Here is a 27,560-nt window from a genome sequence, read left to right on the forward strand (position 1 = left end):
CCTCCTCTACTTCCTCTTCTCTTTCGTCCTTCTACCTAAACTGTGCTTTTGATCCAATACCAAATAGCCAACAGTGAAACCACGTCTCATTCGTCATGGCCCCCGATATTAATGCAATGGCCAATTGGGCCACCGATGGATATGCGAACAATCAGGTCCCCCGCAAGGAGGAGTACGAGATTCCTGGTGAGTCAACGTTCTACAGTGCTTGCTTGCATCCCAGCGAGACTCTTTCCCAGACGGCAAAGACAGAGAGGCACGCCCTACTTTCGAGATGGACCGACTACAAGTACACCACGACTGTGCATTGGTTGCCTGACGAATGACCCTGTATACCTCAACTCACAATGATGACCGCATCAAATGCAAGAGTTGGCCTTGCTGACAGGGAAACTGGCCCACCAATCCAACCCACGTCGTACAGATTTCTCTGTAAGGCTGGGCCCTGGCCTGAAATACGCTCGAGGTGTATCAGCATGTCCATACAACCCCAGTAATAGACTCGTCAGCACTTGGCGACTTTGACTGTGGAAACATGTTGGATATTCCGCCGCTATTGTTAGACGTGAGAATGGCGGCAGTACAAGCCGAGGGTCGACAAACGATCGTTGCTGACTTGTCTTCTGCTGATTGCAATACATTGACAAATTGTCTTATCCGAGATCGCTCATTTCGCTAACACATTGACCTCGTCAACACACAGATATTGTCCTCAATGGACCTTACACCCGTAAAATCCGCGTTCTGTCCATCGGGGCAGGCGTGACAGGGATCATGAATGCATACCATATTCAGAAGTTTTGCGAGAACGTCGAGCACGTCATTTATGAGAAAAATGCAGATATCGGTGGGACGTGGTTGGAGAATCGATATCCTGGTATGTCTCTTAACATCTAATCCTCTTGAGTCGACATTTTTTGTTTTTCCCAAAAGCCCATGTCTCACGAGATGCCAATTGCCAAGAGACATTGCAAATCAATTGCGTATAGCATCAGGAGGAGTAATGCAAGCTGACGTGGAGTCGTCTAGGATGTGCATGTGATATCCCAAGCCATGCATATACTTACCCGTTTGCGCTGAATGTAAGCATATGTCTCTTGTGGCGAGCTAAGGGGATCATCTTGACATTTGATTACTGATTTTGCTACTATACAGCCCGACTGGCCCCGCTTCTTCTCATACTCGCCAGACATCTGGAAGTACCTGGACAAAGTTTGCGAAGTGTGGGGTCTCCGCAAGTATATGACCTTCAACACCGAAGTGGTTGGATGCTACTGGCAGCAACAGACCGGTGAATGGCTGGTCAAGCTTAAGGAAACCAATACTACCACCGGTGCGACGCGCATCTTTGAAGACCGTTGCCATGTCTTGCTCCACGGCACCGGAATCCTCAACAATTACAAATGGCCCAATATCCCTGGCATCGAGAAGTTCAAGGGCAAGGTCCTCCACACGGCCAGGTGGGATAAGGAGTACCAAGAGGAACAGTGGAAGAAGGACAAAGTCGTCGTGATTGGCAGTGGCGCCAGTAGCATTCAGACTGTGCCTACTATGCAGCCACATGTTAAACAGATGGATGTGTTTGTTCGGACTGGTGAGTGTCACAAGAACCTCTTTCTCATTTGTCCCTCGATTCTTGCTTGCCATCTCATCCAAAGTTTGGTCATGATGATGGACAAGACATCTATCATCACGCCCACATTCCCTTGTACACGAGTCTACCATAGACTAACCCTCCTGACTCGTACCAGGCGTCTGGTTTGTTCAAATCGCCGACAACTTTGGTGCAAACCACTCGTACACGGATGAACAGAAGCAGTCTTTCCGCGATCCCTACAAGATCGTGGAGCATGCCAAATCGATCGAAGATCAAGTCAATGGCCTTTGGGGTAGTTTCTATAAGAATTCCGAGGCACAAGCTCAGGGCCAATTAGCGCTCAAGCAACGTATGGGCGAGATGATCAAAGATGAAAGACTTCTAAAGGGATTCACCCCGACATTTGGCATTGGCTGTAGGAGAATCACCCCTGGCGATCCGTACATGGAGTGAGTGTCACCCCCTGTCTTCCATCTCCATGTTTCCGACTTGTTCACTATCTTGCCTGAAAGCCATTTCCTCTTTGCATCAAGACCGTTCGTACTGACACGATGTCCACCTCGCTCTTCACAGGGCTATCCAGAAACCAAATGTCAACGTCCACTTCACCGAAGTTGTCGAGATCGATGAGACTGGAGTGATTGGCAAGGACGGCACACGCGTGGAGCCGGACACAATTGTGTGCGCAACGGGCTTTGACGTGTCGTATCGACCACGCTTCCCTATCGTGGGTCAATCTGGCGTCGACCTGGCCGAAAAATGGAAAGTGTGCCCTGAGGGATACCTAGGGTTGGCGATTCCAGACTTTCCCAACTTCCTGACATTCATCGGACCCAATTGGCCTGTGGAGAATGGCTCGGTCATGGGTCCATTAATGCAGGTCAGCATGTACGCGGTCCAGCTGATCAAGAAGATCCAATCCGAGTATATTGCCAGCATCGCGCCCAAGCAGGACGTGACCGACGCCTTTAACGAGCACTGCCAGGAATGGGTGCGCCACACCGTATGGGTCGAGGATTGTCGCTCGTGGTACAAGAACAATGAGACGGGCCGAGTCAATGCCGTCTGGCCCGGGAGCTCGTTGCACTACACCGAGGTCATCAAGACCCCGAGATACGAGGACTTTGACATCGAGTATCTGGGACCCGCTAAGAAGAACCAGTGGGCTTTCCTAGGCATGGGTACGGTCAAGGCCCTCGTCAACAAGGAGGATGTGAGCCCCTATCTGAATGTCGAGAACATCGATCCCAAGTGGATGGAGGCCACTGGCATGGATGTTGGCAAGCTCAACGAGACCAAGCTGAAGGAGCTGCATGAAGAAACGAAGAAACTGTCCATCAAGAGCAAGGAGAACATCGACAAGACTCAAGTCAATTGATGACTATCGCACATGGGAAGATGAAGGAAACTCGGTGCCATTAGAGAGATTGTTCGTGGTAAACTAATCATGTTCACACTACACACATCCCTAAATGATGATGAACGACATCAAGCGAAACCACCCCAATGAGTGACTGAATCAATTGGCCACTGGCGAAAGCCGCAGTTCATGTTGTAGTATCGACCACATTGGAGGCAACTTGGCTGATTTCATCGAGTTCCTCCATTCGTCTCTCATCGCCAACGATTCAACCGCGGCACCAATAGCAGACGCAACAAAGACTGACCGTAGCAACTCCTTGGGCTGCCCCTTGCGGTGACCGTCCCGCATTTGTTAATCGTTCCAATTTCCAGCGCATCCAGCATTACGTGTTGTTCGTGCTCCATCCCGACACCTTCATGCTCTGAGAGATCCTCAGCGACCAAGCCAAACAAAACATACAGTCCTCGTACCCTCTAAAATCAATGTCATGCAATTCTCCAAGTGGAGGTTAGACTGGCGCACTTAGAAGATGGTGCCAAAAGTTCCGTCGGTCTCAATTTTCTTTCTCGGGCTACCTCCTTCGTTGTCTGGCTTGCGGTGTCTGTGAGAAGATTAGTAACATTGTCGCTGTGGGTGAATGGAGATGACGAACCTGAATGTAAAGCCAACAAAGAGCGACTTTTGCATCTTTTCATCTCTCTCGGCCATGTCTTCCAAGGCTCTTTGCTTATCATGGACCTCCTTGTATTTTGCCATGTCAGCTTCATTGCTGAAATCGTCAAAGTATCCCGCATCCGTGTCCGAGTCGAGCTCGGGGACAAAGGGGGCTTTCTGTTCTCTCAAAGCGTTGAAATCCACCTCGGCAAAGTACTCATGCTTGTGTATCTCGGAGATGCCCTTGAAACGCTGCTCCTTACCAGCCACCAGGCGCGTGATGAGATCCCAGGTACGCTTGCTGAGGAAATAGTTCGGATCGTCGTAGATGGGCTTTCGAAGAACGCGTTGCCATCGTTTGAGATTCTGCCAAGTTTCGTCGACAGTGGCGCCAGCGAAGGGAGGGTAGCCAGCGAGGGCCTCAAAGAGCATGCAGCCCAGGGACCAGTAGTCGACAGTGAAGTCGTACTGTTCACCTTTGAGGACTTCAGGAGCCATGTAGTCGGGCGACCCTACAATCGACTTTGCATAGTTGATTTCCTTCTTTCGCAGGGAACGATAGCCTTCGCGTCGTTGGTCGGCGGATCGTTCCTCCACAGCAGGCATTCCAAAAGGAACTGGAGTGTTTCCTACCTCCTCTAATTTGATGCGCATGCTTTCAATTTTGATAGGGCTCAACATGCCTGCGGCGAGACCGAAATCGGTCAACTTGACATGGCCTGTAGCATCGATCAAGAAGTTTTCGGGTTTGAGATCGCGATGGATGTAGCCCAAAGTGTGCAGTGCATCGACGCATGAAAACATTTCGGCAATGTAGAATCGCGCGTGTCGGTTGTGGAGGACACCAGTGTTGTTTAGCAAAGTGCGGAAGTCACCACCAGGGACGTACTCCATGGCCAAGTAGATTTGCTCGTCATCTTGGAAAGAATAGAGAAGTTTGACGAGCCAGTCGGACTTGGCAGCGGTCAAGATATCTCTCTCGGTCAAGATGTGTCGGACCTCATCCAGTTTGAAGAGGAGCTTCTTTCGCATGACCTTCAGCGCGCAGACTTCTCTAGTGTCTTTCTTTTGCGCCAGGTAGACTTGACCATAACCGCCCTGGCCTACTTGAGTCAAGATCTGGAAGTCGCCATGTCGAAGGCGGGTTCGTCTCTTTCGCAAGTTGGCACGTTCACGGCCAAGGTATTTGTGACGAGCAGCGTCAAAATCGTCTTGAGCGGTTGCAGGAGGGTCTGGGTAAGACGACTTGAAGGCTGCTTCTCTGTTCTGACGATTGTGGACGTAGGAAAGAAGGTCAAAATAGTGATCGAGAAAATCTGGACAAGTTCTGTTAGACGGAGGATGGTCATGGGACAGGACGAAACATACACAACTGCGTTACATTGGCCAGGCGTTTGACTTTGGGCAGAGCCAGTTTCTGCAATTCTTCGGTAGTCAAGCCCCGGGTAATGGTCTTTTTGGACTCTGACTTGTGGTATTGTTCGTGCCTCGAGACGGCGGCATGGTTCTGTTGGCCATCAAGATTATACTTGAGGGGTGAGGCAGGTGCATTCTCCTTGTTGGACTGTCGTGTAGGGCTTTCGGCGCGACCGGGGTAAAACTGCGCAGTCTGGTCACCAAAGGGGTCTTTGTTGCCGTGCTCGTACTTGGATGGAGACTTTGGCTGAGACTTGGTGGGTGACATGGGAGCCAGCTTCATGGCACTGTCGAAGACATTGGGGAGATCATTGGCACCGGGGGGAAATTGTTTCTTGCTGGGGCTGCCTTGAGGAGTTTGGACGGGACTGGTGAAGGCATTGGATTGTGTTGGTGTTTGTGGGCGATCATAGGTTTGGTTGCCTGATCTGGTATGAAGTAGCGGTGGCGGTAAAGGCATGACAAGATTGAGGTCTTGTTGCGATTTTGGAGATAGAGGACCACTGTTGCTGACAGCCATGTTTTGTTATTGATGGATCAGATGGGGAACGGAGAGAAAACGTCGGGTCCTCAGCAGCAACAGTCACTCTTGGACGCTGGCAAGTTGAACGGCAAGATCGAACGAGAACTGCGTGACGATGAACTAGGCCAGGTGCGAATCTCTCCTTCGCAAGCGGCGCCTTGGAGGAGTGTATGGGTAGTTGTTTGGATCAAGCCAAGGACCGGCGGCTGAATCACAAGGAAAACATGAGATGGAGTCAGAGTTACCATGGGCGATGGACAATGGACAATGGACAATTGGCAACAGCGACCACCGCAGCGGGGGGAAGGGGCTACCGCCAACTGATGGGTAGACAGCACTAGCCGCTTTAGGATTGATCAACAGACACGACGCATCTCCCGGGAGACGCATGGAGCCCCCTTGGCCGAGCTCGGTCACGTGGTTCAGCCCTGGCTGAATGGCGGTGAAGGCTGGCAGAATAAAGACACCCCACACAGGCTCCGACAGAACGGTTTGTCATCTGGCCATAATAATTATTGTATTATGATGTTTACCAGTGCGGGTGGCTGAGTCTCGACGTCATGCTCGCGTTCTATGATGACCATGACTTCTCTCTGCTTGTTCTACCGGCCACGTTTGTGAAGCCCTGATGACAGAACAAAGTGGGTAGACAAACTGCGCTCGTGCAAGAAGAATCCTCTTTGCAATCTCAACGCCCAACCTGATTTTTCCCTTGTGTGACTGTAAAAAGTGTCAGGTAGACCGCTCCCGGCTTGCACGCTGGCAGCATCAAACTCGAGCGTCTCCCGCCTCACCAACCTCCGACGCACCTTGACCATGTCTCACGCCGCAGCAGCACAGCAACAACTCCATCAGCGGCCCACCAAAAGACCAGAAGCACCATGGAAGAAGATGTTTCAAGAGCACGTCGCGCGAGCGGGTGGGGCATCAGCAGAATTTGCCCTGAGTACGGTCAATTCGTCCGGACTTCCTCGGGTGCGGTACTGCATTCACCGCGGGTTCTGGGCGGAATTGCCTGAGAATGAACACAACAAGCTACAAAAGAACCCGGCAATCTACGAATCTGACTGCCCGACTTTCACCACGGACGCACGTATGCACAAGGTATACGACCTCTTTGCGACGGGAAAGGGGAAGGGTACCCTCGAACAGTCGCGATCAGGCACTGGAGGGGGTGGGCCCGTTGAAGCCGTGTACTGGGTGCGAGACACAAAGACACAATGGCGGATCCGCGGCAAGGCATGGATATTGGCTGCGGACGATATTGAAGGCGGGGAGGAAGCCCAAAACTCGGGGACTGTGACTGTCAAGGCCGAGTTGGGCAGATATATGCGGGTGAGCGACGAGGATGGTCACGCGCAGCAACAACAAGGGGGTTGGTCTTGGCGACGGGAGATCGAGAACCATTTTGAGAATCTTTCGCCGCAGATGCGAGGTTCCTTCAAAAATCCGCCTCCTGGAAAACCGATTCACAAAGGCAAAGATGAACAGGCAGGGGAGGCACTCGGACAGAAGGCAGGGCATCTCGCTGAGGAGCACCTGGCACGGAAGCATTTCCGGGTAGCAGTCATCACTCCTGAAGAGGTCGAGGCGGTAGATCTGACAGATCCTGAGAAAGCAACCAGACAAATTTGGACATTGTCAACCGAGGACGGTGAGTCAGATGGCCCTGAGTGGAACAAGATAGAAACTTGGCCATGAGCAGGGATGATGTCAGAATGATCTATTTTGGACCCAATCACGCATTGAGCTCTCTTAGATGGACAGCTAGAAACTGAATACAATCGTGCTCTATATCAAAGCGACACCTCCCAAGATGGCGGCACCGAACAGGCCCCAGCCCACCGAGTTCATTGCAGCATGGTTGGTGGAGGAACCCACAGCCCCAGTCTGGGTACTTGTTGATGAAGCTGATTGGGAAGCCGAGGAGGAGGGCGAGGCAGAAGAAGAGTCTTGAGATTGACCATCTGCGGTAGATTCGTTTGCATTGATAGGGTTGTCCAAGGGGAACGCGGTGACGCCTGTGCCATTGGTGCAAACCGAGGGGAGCGTGGTGGTTGAAGGGACGGAGTCGAATGTTACGTCGGCGCACTGGGGAGGGGACCCCACGTCAGCAGGGTTGCAGCAAGAGTCAAAGGGATACTCACAACGTAGAGACCACCACCACCCTCTCCATCGGTAACGACTTGAATTGTTCCGTTGGTGCCTGCTGTGAGGTTGAGACTGGCAGGTAGATGCACGGTGGGAAGACAGAAAGAACCTTCGCCCTGTTGTTGGAAGGTAGGCTCGAGGACGATGTTGAAATTGTCACCGGGGTCATTGCCCACGGCGAGGAGGACCTGAATCACAGTGCGATCGTGGCCCATCTCCAATGCAAGCGGGAAGGCGACGGTCGAGAGTTGGGTGCGGTTCTTGGAGATGGCAAAGCCACCACATGGGAAGGTGGCTTCAGAGTCGTCCTCATCGCTGCGTGGAGATGGGTAGAGCATGTGGAAGTGGGCAGAGACAATGAGTGGAAGGGACAAGAGCCCAAGGATGAGGCGAGATCTCATATTGGACGAAGTGGGATTTGTGTTAGACTTGAAGGCAGATGGGATGAGAGCAAAGGACAAAAAGTGGCAATGGTCGTGAGGTTGGAGACTTGTGTCAGTTGTGTTAAATAAGTAGGCAAGAACGAATATGCCGAGGGGGAACGGTGGTGGGTGAAGGTGAGATGACGAGGGGTTCTTGACGTTCTTGTGAATGCGAATGCCCACTTACATAGTTGGACAACAAGCATCAACTACCTATGCGCGTTGAGGGATTCTTCACAGAGGTGACAATGCTTAATCTTGCTTAGCCGAGCTTGTTTCTCACCAAACTAGTCAGAAAGTGCGATGGCTTGGATGGCAGATGGTCGAAAAGAGACAGATGCACACCTGTCAATTAAAAAAAGAAGAACGTCGAAAAGAAAACTTGCTCATGTGGAGTCTGCGGCTGGCTGACAAGGGGCCCGAGGGCCCAAAAGGTTAAAACAAGGGACGAGGAGGAATGACTACCAGGTAGGTAGGAAGGTAGGAAGCAGGTGACATGGAGCAGACGTAATGTCCCCTCAGAGTAAGGCATTAATGCCCATGCTAGGCGTCAAGTTGTTGTTCAGACAAGATCAACCAGTGCAGAGAAAAAGGATTGGCAACTAAAAATGATATTGGAAAGCTACTCCGTAAGTAGACAAGTTCAACCCTTGTGTTGGTGTCGATGCATCTCGCTGAAGATAATGCCCTGGATATCACGTGCCAACGCCATGCCCCTAAATCCCAACCCGTACCATCATGTTTGTATCGTCTCTCAATTCTCTCAATTCTCTCAATTCTCTCAATTCTCTCAATTCTCTCAATTCTCTCAATTCTCTCAATGCGAATGCTCGTCACTATTCAGATACCGTCCCACAGCAAGTTCGGAAATGAAGACACCGGCTAAGACGGAAAGGAAATAGCCAACGTTCATGGTCATGACCGCCAACATCCTGGTGCATGAGTCAGTGTGTGCGTGCGGGACGGGCTTAATTGGTTTGCACTTACAGGAGATATGAGACAGCGACGAGGACGGTGACGAGAATGGCTCGTGGAAGATCAACCGAGAATCGAAATGGTAGGACGTGTTTGGATTGTGCCTGGACCACCTTGACGTTTTCTTCCACCCCTTGGGCCGTCACCAACGACCCAGACTTTGCATCAAGGTCTTGGTCAATTCTTCCTGCCTCCGTAGACCTCCCTTTGATCAAAACGAATCGTCGTTGTCGAGCCGATGCTGACCATCTGAACTCGAGAATCGTCTTGAGTGCCAACAAGGAGCGGAAAATCATGGCCAAGACCAGAAGAAAAATGCAGGTGCCAGCGTAAGCACCGCCGGACTCGGGGGTCCATGAGTTGGCGTACAATGGTGTGTGGTGGGAAGTTGTAAAGACCATGACCATGGACATGTCATCTGATGACGACGAGGAGTGACTGTGCGACATGGTGAGTAGACTGAAATATGTGATCAAAAGAATGTCTCTGTTGTTTTGGGCGAGAAATGAGAGATGATCGAGTGAGAGTGACAGAAGCTGCTTTGTGCGCTGGAAACTTGGGGGCTTTGTAGAAAGTCGAAAACGGGCAACAATCGTTGGGCTGGTGACAGTTTGAAGATGAAACTGGTAGAGTCGAAATGGGATGAGATGATGTGTAATTCAAAGTCGTGCCAAAGAACACAAATTGTCTGGCAATGGTTTCGTGTTTTCGTGTCTTTGTGGTGAAATGTGGGGTGCCAGGTGTTGAATGGTTCCGGTAAAGCCTGGAGGTACAGGCACAGGTTACAGGTTGTAGGATGTACAGTATAGGAGTACAGGCTGACAGGGTTTCCTTATTTACTTTTCTATGTGCTGTTCTTCCGTGTCTTAATCTTTGGTGAGGATCGGAATCGTGGACGGGTGCCACTTGGCGAAGAACATAGGAGCTCCAGAGCACTTTTCAAGTGTTGGGTGGTGGACCCTGGGCTGAGGGGGGCCTCGGGCGGCTCTTCAGCCTCTGAATACTCCGTAGATGGAGGTATTCAGCCTACGGAAAAGGGCGACCAAATCCTACGCCCAGAGTTCGTTGGTGGCAATGTGGTCATCATACGGAGTACTCGTAAACCTGCTCATTTTAGCGGGACCTGAACGGCTGTGGCGCCGCTGGGCACAACCTAATTCTTTTCATGCCTCTGGCCAGCCTCTAATGTTGAGGGGATCAGGGCGCCGGAGGGTCGCCCTGGCCAGGCCTCAGGTTGGTGTGAATAGGCTAACTAGGCATGGATTAGCCTGCCTAAACCCCTGCCCCCCACCATGTGTTCCAAGTCCTTTTGAGCATGTTTCTGTGTCCTCGATTTTGGAATTTCTTTCCCCACCACGAGACGCTGACCTGGACTTGACTTGACCTTCTTGTCGTTGAATCGTTTGATTGTCTATTGTTTCTCGGGGGATCCTTCGGAGTTCCGTCAGCACAGCACAATATCCAAGGACACTGACGACGACTATGACATGATCATTCTTAATTCTCCATCAATCACTCAGAATCTTGCTCATCGTGGTCACTCGATCCCGCCGACCCAATTCTTCGCCCTGGAGCCCTGACGCCAGCTCCGTCAACACCTTGACCCCATCTGCTGAACCTCAAGTCTTACTGTTGCTAGGATCTCTTCATATCTGTCTCATACCTTGACACCTTGTCTGGTCCAACTCCTCGATTTATCTCGATTTCAACCCCCAGAAATGGCCTGGCAATTACCGCTCCCACCATAACTGCTGCACCATATTATCATCACCCTCGTCTCCATCAGCCTTCCCTGCACCAGCCTAATCCTCGACATGACGCTCCTTGCACGTCAACATGCCGGTCACGGTAGTATGGGCGGTAGTATGGGCGGTAGTATGGGCGGAGGGTCTTCTCAGGTCCCTGGCTATTTCTACATGCAGAAGATGTTTTGGGTCGTCATTGGTTCCGTCATCGCCTTTGCTGCACTCATCAATCTGCTTGACTATATTCTCTTGTGGCAGCGACAAAGAAGCCTCAACGCCAGACCAAAACACTTCCTTCCTCTCTGGTATGCCACCCTCACTGCCATAGTCCGTGAGATCAATTCGGCATCGCTCCCAACTTTACACCTAGCACGCTTGAGGATATCATCTCCCCCACTAGGAAAGACTCTGATCGTCCTTGCCTATCTCACCGTTGTCTGCGTTTTCTGCTTCTGGGGCTACGACACCGAAAGTCAATGGAGCTGGGAAAACATTGCCTATCGATGCGGCTGCATTGCTGTCACCCAACTCCCTCTTCTATTCCTTCTAGCTGGAAAGCAGAACCTCATTGGCTTGCTCACGGGAACCAGCTATGAGCGCCTCAACTGGTTGCACCGCTGGGCTGCCCGCATCATGTGGCTGACTGCAACCTTTCACATGATGTTCTGGTTCCGCAGTTGGGCTCGCTACGATTACATTTGGAGAAAGATCTCCACCGATAACCTAAGCCAGACCGGCTTCGCCGCCTATCTCGTCCTCACCGCCGTAGTCATTTTCTCCTTCATCCCTATCAGGAGATTCAATTACGAGCTGTTTGTCGTCTCGCACCTCGTCCTATTCGCTGGCGCTGTCGGTGCCATCATGCTTCACGCCCCCCTGAGCCGAACATATATATGGGTTGCCGTCGCTCTATTCTTCTTTGATCGACTCGCTCGCATTCTTGTGACCCTGCTAGCCAACCTGTCCTTTTTCCATCCAAAGTCTCCAGGTCGAAACTGGCTATGGGCGAACCATGCTACACTGACGCCTCTTCCCGGCAATGTCACGCGCATCTCGATCGACAACCCTGTCCTCAAATGGACTCCAGGTCAACACGTCTTCCTCTCCTGCCACTCGGTTGTACCCTTGCAAAGTCATCCGTTCAGCATAGCTTCTCTGCCATCTGACAAGAAGCTGGAGTTCCTAGTTCAAGCTCGGAGCGGAGGGACAAAGCGGTTCCATCGCTTTGCAACGAGACATGACGGACTGTCCTCCAGCAACAACTCGCGCATGGTTCAAAGAAAGCTTGTTGGTGTGGAAGGCCCGTATGGCACTCATCGACCACTGCGCCAATTCGACAGCGTGGTGTTTTTGGCTGGAGGGACAGGGGCTACATTTACTGTTCCATTGATGCGAGATATTGTGCAGAGGTGGAAAAGCAGCCAGCAAGGGACCTGGGCTATAGTCACCAAAAGAGTGCGGTTCGTCTGGGTCATCAAAGCACGCGACCGTCTGAGTTGGTTTCAGTCACAACTGGAGCAGGCCCTCGATGACGTTGAGACTATCCGCAACGTGGAGGGGTATGCGGATATCGAATTGAACATTAGCATCTATATGACATGCGATGAAGAGCTGCAAGAGTTGAACAAGAACACCTCCTGCGTGCCACAAGTGCATGGTGAGCCTGAGGAGGAAACCAGCGCTTCGTCATTGCTGCGAGGAGAGAGCAAGACACAGAGTGAGGACAAGATCCGGGTGCAGGTGGTTGAACCTCAGGAGCCGGAGCAGGAAATCTCTGCTGGAGGATGCTGTTGCAAAAAGACAGTCGATGAAGACGGTGCCCCAATGGCATGCTGCTGCGGACCACGGTCATCGAGTGACGCATCGTCCTCTACGATCGATGAGAAGCCCACAGATTCAGACAGCCAAAGACCAGCACCGCTACTAAAACTCGTGTCTGGTCGTCCAAAGCCAAGATCCATCATCCGGAAAGTGCTCGAAGAGGCCGAAGGAGAGAGTGCAGTTGTGGTGTGCGGTCCCAAGGGATTGCAAGATGACGTACGGCGAAGCGTCGTGGCTCTCAGTGATGAACGTGCCGTCCACAAAGGAACAGGGGCACAAGGAATCTATCTACACGTTGAAGGATTCAGCTATTGATGTCGGTGGTATAGATATGGTCTTTCGTGCATGGCGACGGTGGTTTGGTTGCATAGATCAACGGTGGTCTCGCGGGTTAAAAGAGATCTCGTACGAGAAATGAATTACAAATTTGATTTCGATCACTCCAGGAAGTTCAGTAAGGTGATTTCGACCTTTTTTGCCAGAATGCCAGGCAGGGATGCGGACGGAGTGTTGGTTTCACACCATGTACATGAGCATTGTCTCTTCGCACTGCCATTGATATCAGTAGTATCACGTGAGGCTGCGGCCGAGAGGCAAGTGCCAAGTGGTGACGCAAAGAGGCAATTCGGGAGAAGGTGCAAGCCTGAGGCCCCTCGGCCCCTTCCCCGTGTTCACTTGTGACAAAGCGACGAGTGACGACATCTCGCGACTTCTCATCCACTACCACGACACCAACGACTACGACTACGACTACGACTACGACTGCTGGCTTCTGGCTACTCGCCTACATCCTTAGGTACGCAATCCAGTTAAGCCTGGCGACCAGCGAGCCTAACAAAAGTCTAAAGATTAGTATACATCCGCAAGTCAAATCCAGCCACAGAGAGATACGCCCGTACCTCACAGTCGGATCCATTTGAAGCCTCTACGTAATTGGCTCCGATCGGACACATTCACTGCACGAGCCTTTTTTGGCCAGTCACCAATCTCATCTTGGTCATTGACTCGTAACAGATAGATACGGCCCATTTCAAAGCACGAGACACGGAGCAATTGCTCTGCGTGAATGAAGTCATCAACCCCTGGCTATTGTGACAATGAGACTGCGGTTGCGACTGTTGACGCTTTTAAACATGTCCAGCCCGTCGACAGTTCTCAGTCAATCTCAATTTCAACTCCTCCAGAACAACTGTTGAGATACAGAAAGCAAACAATCGCACCACAGTCACAGATCTCAACCACAACACCAGAACCACCACACCCATCCATCTTTTCTCCATTCACCGAAACACTCCATCTCTTCTCTTCACTGGTAGGACCATACATTTTCAATCCTTTACTTGCACTTCAAGTCTACCATCCTCGCATCGCAACAATGTGGCCATTCGACATCACCACCTCCTTCAACCCCTCCCGCGACATCAGACCTTTGACGGGCAAGGTCATCCTGGTGACGGGGGGCAACAATGGTCTCGGGAAAGAGACCATTTTACAGCTAGCCCAGCACTCTCCCAAGAAGATCTTCTTAGCTGCACGCTCTGAATCCAAAGCTCTTGCCGCCGTTCAAGACATCAAATCTCACATCTCTGACCCAAACCTCGACATTCAATATCTTCCTCTGGACCTCGAATCTTTTCCCAGTATCAAAGCCGCCGCAGACAAAGTTACCTCGTCCACCGACCGCCTCGACATTTTGGTCCTAAATGCAGGGATCATGGCCACGCCACCCGGCCTCACTCCACAGGGCCACGACACCCAGCTAGGAACCAACCACCTGGGCCACTTTCTTCTGACCAAACTTCTCCTTCCAACTCTTATCAAGACCGCCTCGCAACCATCTCCATCCTCCCCTGACCAGCCCGACGTTCGAATCATCAGCCTATCATCGGAAGCCCACAATATGTCCCCTCCCATTAAGACCATCACATCAACCTCGCTGCTCACAGCCACCAACCCCTGGACTCGCTACGGCGCCAGCAAGGCCGCCAATATCCTCTTCGCCTCAGAACTAGCTCGACGTCACCCCAACTTAACCTCTGTTTCCGTCCACCCAGGTATCATCAAGACCGACTTGTACATTCCCAATACCAACTCCAACTTTTTGGTTCGTTATGGAACAATGATCTTCGGGCCGTTGATGTTTCAGACAGTACAGAAAGGGGCCTTGAACCAGATCTGGGCCGCCGTTGCCGCGCGGAGCTCCCAACAAGGAGATGGTGGGGTGGTCAACGGCGCGTACTATACTCCTGTCGGCATCTTGAGGAAGGGAAACAAGTGGAGTCAGGATGCGGACGCGGCCAGGCAGCTGTGGGAATGGAGCGAGGCCGAGCTCAAGAAGAGTGGTTTCTGATGCGACGAGATATGGTGATCTTAGCGGGAGCGAAGTTGACGTGGATTTGTATAGAGTAGAAGTTTTATATTTAATCATGTATTATGATCGTTTACTCCTGATAGCCCGTGTAAACCGTCATCCTGTCATAAGGCTCGATTTTCTTTTCACATCCCTCACCCCATCCACCCCACCTAACACGGACCTAGGTTCGTTGCTTATGATTACTCGCCCGCCCTGGCCACTGCTTCTCAAAGGCCTCGATGGTGTCCAAGACGCTCTTGTCGTAATTGATGAATTTATTCACACCAAGGGCCTTCATGGCTTTTCCACTGAAGAGACTGGCCTCGCCCTTGACAAAGCAGTAGTCTGGAGTGTAACCTTTGCCGGGTTCTCCCACGAGGATGTCACGATCAGGGAACTTGAGTCTCAAGAGGTCGGCCGCGGCTTGAGGAGGGGCCTTGCCGTTAGCGACGAGATAGCGCTGGCCACGCGACTGTTCCGGGTGCTCTGCCGCCCAGACGTGCATGCGGGCCGCGTCGCGGACATCAATGTAGCCAGCACCGCCGATCTGGGGTGGAATCTCGCCGTTGGAGGCTGACGGCCCCGCGTACAGCTGCCAGAGCGGCAATAACGTCGTGTTGAGTTGCTCTGGATTCGACGGCCAGTTGATGGGTGGTCCGGTCACAACGGCTGGGTGAATGGCCGAGATGGCCCATGAAGGGTGATGCTGCGAGTTCCACTCCCACATGGCACGTTCTGCGGCGGTCTTGGACGCCCCGTACGCCACCGGGGCGGAGAATTCGCGACGTGCTACAGCTTCACCTGACGTGTTCCAGTCACTCTCTGTGTAGTCGTAGTCTGGCGGGTTTTTCCACCGGTCCACAATTGCTGCCACACTAGATGTTAACACGAACGCCTCCAGTTGGGGCCCCGCGCAATTCTGCGCCGAGTTGAGGATCGACGTCACACCGCCAATGGCTGGCTCGAAGAAGGCATCGACAGTCTTCAGCGTAAAATCGACTGGAGAAGCAGTGTGGATGATGAGGTGAACACCTCGCACGGCCTCGTCAAAGGCCCCAGTCACGGTAATGTCTGGGACGACTGAGTGTTCATACTTGTGCTCAAAGCCCTTGAAGGCATCAGCGAGCAAATGAGCTCGTGCAGTCAAAGATCGGGAGGTGCCCCTGACGGTGTAGCCTTTGTTGAGGAACTGAAGACCAATATGACTGGCAATGTAGCCATTGATGCCAGTGATGAGGACAACCTTGGCACTGGTCTCTACCGGCAGAGGAGATGTTGGCCTGGACTTTGACTGTGACCGCGACCGTTCCAGGGCTAAATAGAGGTGACTGAGCCGCTTCCCCGTCTCCATACTTGTGGGATGAGTGGAGGAAGCTAGGAAGGAGGAAATCAAGTAGAAAAGGTGGGGGATTGGTGATGAATTTGAGTGACCTTCAACGGCACATTCAAACAAGTCCTTTTGCACCTGCAGACCTGGAGACCTGGAGACCGTAATCAAAACTCTCCTTTCTACAGGCTTTTATGCATTGTTGACCGGGGAATTCAGGAGTCGAGAGACTGTACGAGGTAAGCCCAAGGGATCTGGAGCGAGGAAGACTCCCCCCACCTTTGATATATATCCCGTGAGGAAGAGACTTGATGGTGAACTGACGGAGGCGGTGCTGTGAATAAGCAATGGTGGGCAGTGCAATGAACCAATCATATGTCATGATTCTGGGCCACATCAACTCCAGCCTCGTCCACTTTGTCATTTTCTCGGATAATCCAGGCAGTCAGCATGAAATCAACTCATATCACGCCTTTATACCATGCTAGGCCATATTCATCTGACCTGACACGTCTCATGGTCAAGCTCGTTATCACCAGGTCTGTTCAGTACCTTAATACTGTGGCGTTTTCAATGTTCTCATTGTCAATATACTATGTCTCGAGACAGGACCATGTCCGGGAATGACATTTCCTCCCTCAACAAACACAGTTGATCTCAAAAAAACACCGAAAAAGCCCTCGCTTCGTTGGCGCGTGAAAGAAAGTGGCGATTCCTTGGTCTTTCCTTATCTAAGATGCGACTAAACCCCGATGTTTCCGGTAACCTGTCGCCTCCGCTATCCAGCCACCTTTTTGCCTCACTGAGATCTGAGTAATTATATACACGTGACACTATGCTTGGTGATATAGTACATGCTCGCCTTGTGCAACCCAACGCCGATGTGGCTATGAGTGTCAACTTGGAATCCAAGCGGATATTCAGGGGCTAGACGGGGGCATTTCTATCATCTCCGCCTACTCGACCCTCTTGAAAGCGGGTGCTGGGTTTTCGGGGATGCCTCCAGACGGGCCAATATCCTCGGTCGGAGGAGGAGGTCTGTCCTTGGTTAGAATCTGCTTTCAACCTCAACGCATCTCAAAACTTACGGTGCACTCTTGCCCTCGTTGTTGTCAAAGTACTTGCTGAAATCTCCCTGGTCCTCAAACGGACGCTTGCCCAGAATCCGCACCAGGTCGTCTCGCACCAAGACCTCCTTCTTCAACAGCTCCTCTGCGATCGCTTGGAGTTCTGTCTTCTTCTCCAGTAGGAGATTTTTACACTGTTGATACGCTTCGTCGACGATGCGCCTCACCTCAGCATCGATATTTCGCGCCGTCTCCTCGGAGAAAGGTTTGTGCAGCCGTTGCTCGTCGTCCTTGTAGTGCAGATACCCAATCTTGTCGGACATGCCCCACTCGGTCACCATGGCTGTGGCCATGCGTGTCACCTTGTTGAAATCGTCGGACGCTCCGCTGGTGACCGTGTCGAACCAGATTTCCTCGCTGACACGCCCACCCAAGGTCATCGCCATCCGATCCATGAGTTGCTTGACATTCATCAGGTAGACGTCCCCACCACCGGCCGGGAGATACTGCGCGTATCCTAGTGCCCCTTGGCCGCGCGGGATGATCGAGACCTTGAGAAGAGGATCGGCATATTTGAAGAACCAGCCACAGATCGCATGCCCGGCCTCGTGATACGCCACGGTTTTCTTTTCCTCTGGTGTAAGCACCAGGGACTTCTTTTCCAAACCGCCAATCACCCGTTCGATGGCCTGTTCAAAGTGAATCATCTCCACGGACGTGGCGTTGGCACGTGCTGCGATGAGTGCGGCTTCGTTGACACAGTTGGCAATGTCCGCACCGGAAAAGCCAGGAGTCAACGCCGACAGTCGGCCTGTGAGATACTCCATATCCACATGCGTCACAATTCGATTCAGGTGAACCTGGAAGATCTGCTTTCGTCCGTCCATGGTGGGTCGGTCGATTCCGATATGCCGGTCGAACCGCCCTGGACGCATCAAGGCCTTGTCGAGAACATCGGGTCGATTGGTGCCAGCCAGAACAACGACTTGTTCTGACGTGTTGAACCCGTCCATCTCGGTCAAGATCTGGTTCAGAGTCGACTCACGCTCATCGTTTCCGCCACCAAAGTTGGACTTGGCACGGGACTTTCCAATAGCGTCGATTTCATCGATGAAAATGATGCAGGGAGCATTCTTGCGTGCATTTGCGAACAAGTCACGTACTCGCGACGGACCGACACCCACAAACATTTCTACAAATTCGGAGCCCGACACCGAGAAGAAGGGGACGCCAGATTCGCCAGCCGTTGCCTTTGCCAACAGTGTCTTACCAGTTCCAGGAGGGCCGGAAAGAATGGCGCCTCGTGGAATCTTGGCACCCAGACTCTGGTACTTGGACGGGTCTTTCAAGAAGGAAACAAACTCCATGATTTCGAGCTTGGCCTCATCCATGCCGGCAACGTCAGCAAACTTGGTCTTGATGTCGGTTTCATGGTTGAAGCGTTTGGCTCGTGACTTGCCGATGCCGAAGATGCCGCTCTGACCACCTGCTCCTGAGGCGGCTCTTCGGGACAGCCAGAACAGAGCACCCACAAACAGAAGCGTTGGTCCAAAGGAAAAGATGGCGGCACTCAGCGGCATCTCGTCCGAATAGGCCACGGGGATTCTCTCACTGCTCGGGATACCAAGCTCCTGGTGAGCTTCATCCAATCGCCTCTCGAATGCTTCGACGGATCCGATGGAGAAGTAGTAGTAAAAGTTGGGCCGCACAGCAGGAGACTCTGGATAGAGGTTGGCCACGGCCTCGCGATGCAACTCGACGCGGACTCGATTGCGGTTGATGACGGTAAGCTTCTCCACCAGACCTTTGTCGAAGAATGTGGTTCGGAACTCTTGCCAGGTAATGTCTCGCGAGGCCTCGCTAGGGAATAAACTTTGGTAAAAGTAGTATGCAAGAAAGGCGCTGATCAGAGTTGTACCGGCGTCGAGCTTGAGACTGAATTCCTTGGTTGTGCCTTCGGACTTTTTCTTCTTGTTGCCATGGTCTCGTTCTCGACTCCTGTTGGATTGGTCAAACAGCGGAGTTTCTTCCTCTTGATCTTCCGCCTCGGCCTTTTTGGGTCGCTGGGTATGTGCGGCCGCAGAATGTTTTTCTCGTAGTTCTTCTGGGGTCATGCGAGCCATCTTGGTGAGGACACCTACAAGGCGGACGGTGGTGGCGAGGTCTAAGCGTTTGCCTGGATTTTGCTCGCGCTCATCCAAGAAATCTCGTACCTCTTTGGGAATTCCACTCTTCTTGAACAACTCGATAGCTTCATCCACCTCACTCGCCTGCGACTTTGGCAACCCCATCTTGACCAGGCGTGCGAGTTCATTCAGAGAATCGATTTCTTTGGGGGTCAGAGGAGAGTTGGGGCTCGACGTGGCGCTAGAGTCCTCGGAACCCTTTGGCGGAGTCTCATTCTGGCCGGGCGACTGCTGCTCCGAAGAGGCATTGGGCTTGTCCTTTTTGTTTTTGGGTTCCTTTTTGGGAGGCTTGGGATCGCCGGAATTGACGGTGGCATACGATCTGGAGATAGGGAGGGACAGGCGGCTAGGGAGACGAGTTCGAGGGAACGAGGTGGCGCGGCGAGTGGCACAGAATGCACACTCAAAGGCAGCTTTAGAGGACCGCATCAACTGTGGTCTCAGGTAGCTGACCGCCATGGCTGGCGAGGACGGGAGTGAAAGAGAACCGCCAGACCGAAGCGACTTGCGTTGTCAGCTTGAGCAATTATGACTGTATACGTTGAGCAGAACAAAGGAAGAAGATGACAAGATGGAGATGATGGACGGTGGTGCGTTGACGCGGGCGGCATTTGCCTAGCGAGAGAGAGAAGCCTGCCGCACAGCACAAGGCTGACTAACCACATTGAGATTCTGCGGGCCACAAAAATCTACGATGTCATGAGGTGCTTGAATGAAATCAAATTCAGTGGTAATTCACTGTGTCTGACAAGACTCATTTCTCTTCGTCATGAGGTGAGTTGCGGTAAGGACATGATTTCCCAGTGTCTTCTGTGTCTCCATGCGTTGAATTCATCAGCACATTGTCAAAATCTCAGTCTGACACAGTCTACTTATGCCTGGACTCTAACCTAATGACTTCGATCTCCTTTTTGCGGAATCCAGCAAGCAATCTTTGGCAGGCTGCGGACATCCAACATCCATTCTCCAAAGCCCTGGCTGTTGACATGGTGCATTTTATGTTTGCATGCTTCAATTACACATCTTGGATTAGGCACACCTGCACCACTCCTTCTGTCGGGGTTCAGTAACAAACAGACCAGCCAAGCAGTACCATGCCTCCGTCGTGCTAGATACGTCCCCTCTGAGTTGATGATTCTAGCGATTCATAGCCGTCTTCGCCCGAACAAGTCATGACGCAGGTTCCAATCATCATCACTCTTAATCTTCACTCCGTCTTTGTTGGCTGGTCTGAACCTAGGATCTCGAGCAATGCGAACTGGTGTGTTGTAGAAGCCGCCCGCCTTCTCTTCAAAGTAGCTTGTACTGCCCACGCCCGATAGCAATAGTCGACTTCGTTCGATAGCATACTCTGGAGCTGCTTTATATTTGCACCAATATTCCTTTCCTGCGCCATTTCTGGCCTCCATCTGGTCGGAAACCCTGAGATTGGCAAAGATCTTTCCGACCGCTCGTATGGACGCCGCCTCCATCTCGGCCACCTCCTTGGTTTCGCCAACACGGAGATGTAGAAGGCGGTCACTGAGATGGTGCGCAGCAATTTGATCGACCGCAAGTCGGCCACTGGCTTGGCTCCACTCAGAGCTGTCGTCATCTCGGATGTTCTCAGTCAGGCGAGCGAGCCTGTCTTCCGCTTCAAGTGGGCGAGGGGCATCTATACCATCGACAGTGGCACATAATCTGAGAGCCTTTGCCATCTTCTGGCGTTGCAGTTCTGTCAGTGGATTGAGACAGCACCACTCATCTGATGCCACCTTGAAGTCTTGAAACACATTTGTTGCTGCTGTCGTCGTGTCCATAGGCATTTCCACAGTCGCGCCTAGATTCATCCCTGGCCAAGGCAGGCCTGGCGGAGGTTGGACTGTCGGCTGTGTCCCATTGGCAAAGTTGTCGAGGTCCAAGTCACCATCTTGTGACTCTTCAAAAGGCGTGACTAGGCCACCCGCGGCTCCGTTTTCATTCTTTTGGCGATGCAGCTCTGGATTGTGGAGAACAGTCTTGCCAGTCCTCGCCAGGGCTTGCTGTTTGGCCACAAACTTCTGCATTTGGAAGCTACGATCATAAGGCTCGTGGCTGTGGTGATCCATGTGTAGTTGATTGAGTGCTTGTCCCATGATTCCAGCCGCAGACTCGGCACTCTCCTGCTCATGGACAGTGGGTGTAACGGTTGAGTCGGTGCGAGATTCATGAGGTTTCGGGGCCGAGACTGTGGATGAACTACCGTTGGCCGCATCGGTGGCCGCATCTGCTCCTCTAGTCATGATCCATTCCGGATACATCTGCGGCAACTCAGTTCCCTGAAAAGGGCTGTGGAGACTCGAGGCGATGTTGGAGGGAAAGATGAACTGCGCGCGAGCCACTGGAAGCCGACTGGGACTGTAACGCGACCAATTCAGCGTATCGATCATTTCTGGGGTGTCAGCAAGGACGTCTTGGGATTGCATGTCCGCAGCAGAAGACTGTCCATAGATTCGGTTCAAAGTGGCCAACTTGTCTTCCTGTTTGGCAGGACTGATATCATCTGGTGTCATGTAATGAAAGACAGACAGATTGGGATGAGGGGTTGGCAGCGAGGATCGAGGCAGTGCTAGGTAAGGGAACCGCTGCACGTCAAAGCTTTGCAAGACTAAACCACCAGGAAAATGAGTCGAGTCTGTAGTGTGGTTTGGTGTGCTGTGCTCACTGGAGGCGACACTATGAGGATGACTGATGATGGAATGAGACTGGACGCGAAGTGGGGTTGGATTGAGAAGCGCAGCCGATCTGTCTTGGAGAGTGTTGAGAGCATCAGATACGGAAGGAACCGAAGTAGGGTAATTCAGAGTGTAAGGGTACACGTTGACCAATGATGAGGATTGATTCATTGCTGGGATTTCGTGATTTTCGGTGTTGAAAGCCATGTTCTCGAGCCTGTTGTCGGGAGGAGATGCTGTGTTGCTATGTTGTTGAGCATCATCTGGGCGATCCTTGTCAGAATCTGAGGTATCTTCGATGATGAGGGGGATGAACTGTTTGTTTCCTTTGTTTCGGTTGTGCTGCAGATTTCTAGCAAAGGCGCTCAGTGATATGGGGGTAGCCTTTGGTGGCAAGCTGAGTTCCTCGGCCTCTCGAGTAGCTTGTCTTGCTGTAGCTGCTTTGAAGGCGTTGTACTCTGCGGCTCGGGCACGTGCACCCAGCATGGTTAGATCTGTGATCTGAAAAGTGACGACGACTGCGCAATAAGGGGTGGCCCTCGAGGTGCGGCGGCACGGCTAGGTGGAGTCGGAGAGTCGGAGAGAGTGTTGAAGTCTTGTACGATGTCTCTGCTGGATCTCTCCAAGATTTCCAGGTCCTTCGAGACCTCTTAGGTGATAGAAATTGGTGGCGTCCTATTCAGGTCAGAACAACGGCGTACTCATAAGTGCCCAAGTCATACGGCCGCTAACCAAGTAGATCAGACACCAAAACAAGTCAGATAAAACGACATGGGCCAGTCCATATGGCGCTTTGTTTCGGAAAGAGCAAGGAGGGTGGAGATACGAGTGGGTTTATTATGAACAAGACTGGACGAGGAGAAGAGGAGAAGCAGCAGATCCAATTGGCCAGGTGGTGGAAATTTAGTGAAGGAGACTTGGTAGTGACGCGCTGGGGCGGATGGAGGATTGGAGAGTGCAGTGACACTGCAAACAAGAGATAGAGATCGAGAGACTGAGTGACTGGAAGGGTTTGAGAGTGGGAGGATGAGAGGGTGAGAGGATGAAAGGATGAAAAGATGAGAAGATGCAATGAGATGGAATGGAAGGAGCATATGTGCGCTGCTTCATATGGCAGGCACAAAATCTGGGAAGGAGCTCTGGAGCAGGAGGTCGCTCTTGCAGTCATTCATCCCATTGTAACTTCCCTCAGAAACAAAACAAAACACAGCAAAATGTATTTCCCGCAAAGTACGCGACGTACGCGACTCTTCACCATCATCAGACATCTTCACTCGACAGATACACACCTGCTGGCGTGTCTTGCAAGGCAGCACCAATATTCATTCTAGCCCTTTCGACTCCGATGTGTTTTGTCTTCACGATTAGGCATGGTGAGGTCCAAACGCGCGTCATCGACTTCTTATTCTGGAGCGGATTATGGACATGCAATGATGGGCTCCGGATTGTCCTTCCACTCCGACCGTGGAATATGGCTTTGACATACTCTCTCAAATTGAACATTTGAGTTGAGAAGGGGAATATAAATTGCTGATGTTGACGTGGTTCGCCGAGCCAAGCTGTGGGCCAATCATGTTAGAACAATCCCCTCAAGAATAAATTCATTCGGATGCTGTTGTCTCTCATCTTACGAACCCTTCAACCTTTAAGCGTCGTTCTAGTACTCTCAATTTCGAGTCAATCTAGTCAGACCTCGTACAACTGTTCCCCGACGATTTCTACTCACGCTGAGACCAATGCTCTCTACTTTACTTCCTGACATGTGCATGTTGAGGGCTGATCACCCCGCAACCCCCCAGACAACGGCTTGATGAAGATTGGAGATCCAACTTATCATGGTGCCGAAGTCGTACTCCCGGCAGAAGTTATCGACTCAATTAGCATCCATGTCATGCAATTTGATCAATATCAATCATCATTGGCGTCGTGCTGTTTGGTCAATAGATCGTGGTATGCCGGATTCATCGCTGGTCTCTACGCTTATCCCATCATAACTCAACGAAATTTCGAGTATTTTGCCAGAACTCTGTCCTCCCCTGTTACAAAGAAAACCAAAGTCGGCCTCGAGCATCTTGTCAAGCGACTGGACTTGAGCTCAATCGCTTATGAGAGTAGTAAGAGCCTAACTGCTCGACTCCTCGGAAGGGTGAAGAATTCCCTAGAATTTTTTGCATCTCCAGCCATTACCTTCTCGTGAGTCCCCTTTGTACCTCTACTCACCCTGTCTCTGATGCCAAGGACAGCTTGACATCTCTTGCTCCTCTGTCCAAATGCTATAACCTCCATCACTTGGACCTGTCTGCCGATGGCTACCAACTCGGACTTGGCAAGATACTCGCCACAGTCAGTCATCTCGAGCAGCTGTCGACACTGAAACTGCCAACAGATGCTTTTGCTGTTCAACCCGAGGTCGCATCTTTGATGTGGCCACCCAATCTGCGTTTCGTTCAGTTAACCGATCGACTGCCTAATTCTTCGAAAAACTGGGACGACGTCCTCCGCAGCCTTCCAAAGACTGTTACGACATTAAGGATTCACGGCTGTCTCAATTACGACTCTGTTGCGCGACTCAAGGAATGCGAACCGAGTGACAATCGTGTGTCTCGCCTTGAGATTGGAGTCTCACGGGACGAGGCTTACATGCCATTTGACGCCATTACCACCGCAGCTTTTCCCGCCTTGCGATACATTGCTGTGCCTGCGCCTTCCCTCATTCCTCCAGCGACGGCGATGCTTGTGGAACCAATCATTAAACATGATGGTATAGAAGTATTGGAATTGACGCCAATAAGGGATGTTGGTCCTCCCGTCAAATGGGAGTTTGACGACTTTAATACCATCATACACAGTTTTACTTCGCTATACAAGATAACAATTGCGGAGAAGAATGTAAGACTGGACGCCGGCCAACAGTTGCAGCTCACTGAGCTATTGGACAGTCGTTTACGTACAGATTCGGTGTCTCAGAGACGTGCAAGGCCAGGGTTTTTGATCTGGTCGGGGGCGCTTTAGTCGTTAGCTTTATGCATTGATCTAAGGTACGATAATACTTAGAAGTCACCCTTTGTCTACCCCTGAATTTGAATTGTCAATGTTTGTATAACAACATGGAGTGAAATGGTCAGAAATCAGTGGCATGGATGTGTCATCACGTGAAAGGCTGCAAGGCTGCAAGGCTGCGCTGCGGGTTTCTGGTCAGTTTTTTGTTTACGCATCTCCGCTTGACTCTCGTGTCTGAACATCAGTTCAAACTTGACCTCAAGTATTGCTGCCCTCGAATAAAACTAAAACTACCGTGACCTTTTGGCTTCACTCATATGTCGACCTGATCTGCTGTTACTTCTGGTCGCATGTTAGTGCACTCCTTTCTGCCACGCCTTCCTCACAACCTTCTCGTCTACGAATCGTATAGGTCATGGAAATTCATTCAGTGCTCCCAGAGGAGCGAGCAAGAGATGCGCAGGGTGACCCTCTACCATGGGGTTACCGCTATCCAGAGTAAGTGAGCCCAGGCTCCCGCAGCTGATGCTGCATTTCCCTCCCCTTGCGGCAAGACTGCCCTGGCTCTATCTAACATTATTTTGGAGTAGCTCCGCGAGGACCGCTAGACAGCCCGAAGAAAGCGGTCCATTTGGACGGAATCGCAGTCTGAGATTAACCGGGTCACGTACACCTCGAGCCCGAACAGGGACGACGCCGGTGCGACAGAAGGAAAACTCTGTAGTATCTGACTTTGGACGTTTGTACGCGAAAGAGCAGGAGAAAGAGGCCGAGAGAACAAAATCGATCCTGAACACACCCTCAGCCACCTCTGGCGATGCAACACGAACCCTGGAGCTAGAAGCCATCCCCACCGAGTGCATCCTGTATGGATATGCAGGCAAATCTTCCGAATGGAAAGTCCTCAGCAAGTTCGAAAAGATCGTCAGTCCTAGTATCATTTGTGAAGAATACTCTCGCGACGACCCCAATCTCCTAATCAGCGGATCGCCACTTGCATTCTCCAGAATGCCAGCTGCCGCTCGTCTGAACCTCAGCAGGGAAGCGTTGAGGAAGAGCAGGGTGTACGTGGGCGGACAGCACTGGATCAAGGTTACTTTCGACACTTATCAGGCGGCCGAACGTGCAATCCACTACAGTCCAGTTGAGATCGATGGCTATCTCGTGCACTGCGAAATGTTCACAGGCAAAGGGCCCAGTGCAGATGTCGCAATTCCAAAAGGCTTTGACATTCTCGATAGTCAGCAACTTAGCCCAGCACTGTCTGGCCCTGGACAACGATCACAGACATTGAGCACAACCCGGACGGATAGTCGAAAGGGAGGAAAGGACTCGGCGGTCGCAGGTTTCGAACGGGCATTTCAGAATCAAACCCTGCCGAGATCGCACACCATGCCCGATGCGCAGTACAGCCAGCCAACTGGCCTAGACAACCACTCCTTCTCCTCCACGACCGCCTCATCCGCCACAGCAACCGCCCTTTCCCCACCACCGACCTCTCCCACCGCCGCCTCAGGACTCCGCTCGCGATCGCAGCCAAACCTTCCCAGCCAAGAATCAGCCCTTTCCCCAAACTCGGAGTTCATGACGCATATCAAGGTGAAGAAGGCCATCTTACGGCCGGCCTCCGAAGCTCTCCCTCCTCAACCCACACTTGCAGAACGAGTCCTCAGGAGTATCCCCATTGTGGCGTGGTTTGTCAGTGGTCAGAAAGATGGAGTCGATCAGGGAATCATCGGCGAGGGACCTCTGTTGAAGGACGATGGAACTTGGGACGCCAACAATGGCTGGTACTGGACTTTGTGGCACACCGTGGATCAGTGGCTGGGCACAGATTTCTGTGGCTTGAAGGAGGACTGATCAAGGATTGAATACAGTGTGCACACGATGCCTGAGAGAGTTTGCGTGCTCACGTTCTCCTTCATATGACTTGATGCATAGGTTTTTGAGCCCCTAACGGGGCAGGCCTTGACGATCATCTGTATATTAGCGCTGCGGGTAGCATCGCGTGTTCTTGTCAGCACCGGTAGGGGCATTGGGATTGGAACTGGCATTGGAGCAGACATGCAATGCAGTAGCACAGTTGCATAACATAGAGGAGGTGGTTGTCCTGGCAGAGAAGCACCGCGAGCTCTGAGACGATCATAGCAAGGCAAATCACGACACCATTACGTGGTTGGTGTGTATTTGCATGTTGGATCTATTGTCACATTTCAAATGGGATAATGACTGGCCTGCGACTAGTGACAATGACGAGCTTTTCCTGC

At 51.8% G+C, this 27,560-nt stretch overlaps 11 protein-coding genes across 11 annotated transcripts; 6 read left to right on the top strand and 5 right to left on the bottom strand.

Annotated features, from left to right (window-relative positions):
* Positions 1-95: 95 nt before the first annotated feature.
* On the top strand, positions 96-2,975 carry PV10_05320 (uncharacterized protein; the record flags this gene model as incomplete). The annotated part of the gene is made up of 6 exons (XM_016369973.1): positions 96-186; positions 704-877; positions 1,030-1,082; positions 1,156-1,594; positions 1,752-2,046; positions 2,171-2,975. The coding sequence occupies 6 exons, from the start codon at positions 96-98 to the stop codon at positions 2,973-2,975; spliced, it is 1,857 nt and encodes a 618-aa protein (XP_016222266.1).
* A 7-nt stretch (positions 2,976-2,982) lies between these two features.
* PV10_05321 (uncharacterized protein) lies at positions 2,983-5,800 on the bottom strand. Its single transcript, XM_016369974.1, has 3 exons — positions 4,983-5,800; positions 3,613-4,930; positions 2,983-3,561 (listed from the first exon to the last, which is right to left on the bottom strand). Exons 1-3 carry the CDS (start codon positions 5,548-5,550, stop codon positions 3,483-3,485), a joined length of 1,965 nt encoding a protein of 654 aa, XP_016222267.1. The 5' UTR covers positions 5,551-5,800; the 3' UTR covers positions 2,983-3,482.
* Positions 5,801-6,304: 504 nt separating this feature from the next.
* Positions 6,305-7,285, top strand: PV10_05322 (uncharacterized protein). The gene has a single exon (XM_016369975.1). It carries the CDS (start codon positions 6,370-6,372, stop codon positions 7,252-7,254), a length of 885 nt encoding a protein of 294 aa, XP_016222268.1. The 5' UTR covers positions 6,305-6,369; the 3' UTR covers positions 7,255-7,285.
* On the bottom strand, positions 7,030-8,436 carry PV10_05323 (uncharacterized protein). The gene is made up of 2 exons (XM_016369976.1): positions 7,701-8,436; positions 7,030-7,644 (listed from the first exon to the last, which is right to left on the bottom strand). The coding sequence occupies exons 1-2, from the start codon at positions 8,103-8,105 to the stop codon at positions 7,345-7,347; spliced, it is 705 nt and encodes a 234-aa protein (XP_016222269.1). The 5' UTR covers positions 8,106-8,436; the 3' UTR covers positions 7,030-7,344.
* A 243-nt stretch (positions 8,437-8,679) lies between these two features.
* Positions 8,680-10,096, bottom strand: PV10_05324 (uncharacterized protein). The gene is made up of 2 exons (XM_016369977.1): positions 9,114-10,096; positions 8,680-9,058 (listed from the first exon to the last, which is right to left on the bottom strand). Exons 1-2 carry the CDS (start codon positions 9,548-9,550, stop codon positions 8,944-8,946), a joined length of 552 nt encoding a protein of 183 aa, XP_016222270.1. The 5' UTR covers positions 9,551-10,096; the 3' UTR covers positions 8,680-8,943.
* A 368-nt stretch (positions 10,097-10,464) lies between these two features.
* PV10_05325 (uncharacterized protein) lies at positions 10,465-13,213 on the top strand. Its single transcript, XM_016369978.1, has one exon. It carries the CDS (start codon positions 10,916-10,918, stop codon positions 12,980-12,982), a length of 2,067 nt encoding a protein of 688 aa, XP_016222271.1. The 5' UTR covers positions 10,465-10,915; the 3' UTR covers positions 12,983-13,213.
* A 200-nt stretch (positions 13,214-13,413) lies between these two features.
* Positions 13,414-15,125, top strand: PV10_05326 (uncharacterized protein). The gene has a single exon (XM_016369979.1). It carries the CDS (start codon positions 13,734-13,736, stop codon positions 15,015-15,017), a length of 1,284 nt encoding a protein of 427 aa, XP_016222272.1. The 5' UTR covers positions 13,414-13,733; the 3' UTR covers positions 15,018-15,125.
* On the bottom strand, positions 15,062-16,631 carry PV10_05327 (uncharacterized protein). Its single transcript, XM_016369980.1, has one exon. The coding sequence runs from the start codon at positions 16,369-16,371 to the stop codon at positions 15,202-15,204; it is 1,170 nt and encodes a 389-aa protein (XP_016222273.1). The 5' UTR covers positions 16,372-16,631; the 3' UTR covers positions 15,062-15,201.
* PV10_05328 (uncharacterized protein) lies at positions 16,627-20,179 on the bottom strand. The gene is made up of 2 exons (XM_016369981.1): positions 17,436-20,179; positions 16,627-17,385 (listed from the first exon to the last, which is right to left on the bottom strand). Exons 1-2 carry the CDS (start codon positions 20,057-20,059, stop codon positions 17,304-17,306), a joined length of 2,706 nt encoding a protein of 901 aa, XP_016222274.1. The 5' UTR covers positions 20,060-20,179; the 3' UTR covers positions 16,627-17,303.
* A 3,774-nt stretch (positions 20,180-23,953) lies between these two features.
* Positions 23,954-25,305, top strand: PV10_05329 (uncharacterized protein; the record flags this gene model as incomplete). The annotated part of the gene is made up of 2 exons (XM_016369982.1): positions 23,954-24,486; positions 24,537-25,305. Exons 1-2 carry the CDS (start codon positions 24,104-24,106, stop codon positions 25,303-25,305), a joined length of 1,152 nt encoding a protein of 383 aa, XP_016222275.1. The 5' UTR covers positions 23,954-24,103.
* A 239-nt stretch (positions 25,306-25,544) lies between these two features.
* PV10_05330 (uncharacterized protein) lies at positions 25,545-27,473 on the top strand. The gene is made up of 2 exons (XM_016369983.1): positions 25,545-25,791; positions 25,884-27,473. The coding sequence occupies exons 1-2, from the start codon at positions 25,709-25,711 to the stop codon at positions 27,151-27,153; spliced, it is 1,353 nt and encodes a 450-aa protein (XP_016222276.1). The 5' UTR covers positions 25,545-25,708; the 3' UTR covers positions 27,154-27,473.
* Positions 27,474-27,560: the final 87 nt, after the last annotated feature.

This window comes from Exophiala mesophila (genome assembly GCF_000836275.1).
Source record: "Exophiala mesophila strain CBS 40295 unplaced genomic scaffold supercont1.4, whole genome shotgun sequence".
In the NCBI taxonomy this organism is placed as follows: domain Eukaryota; kingdom Fungi; phylum Ascomycota; class Eurotiomycetes; order Chaetothyriales; family Herpotrichiellaceae; genus Exophiala; species Exophiala mesophila.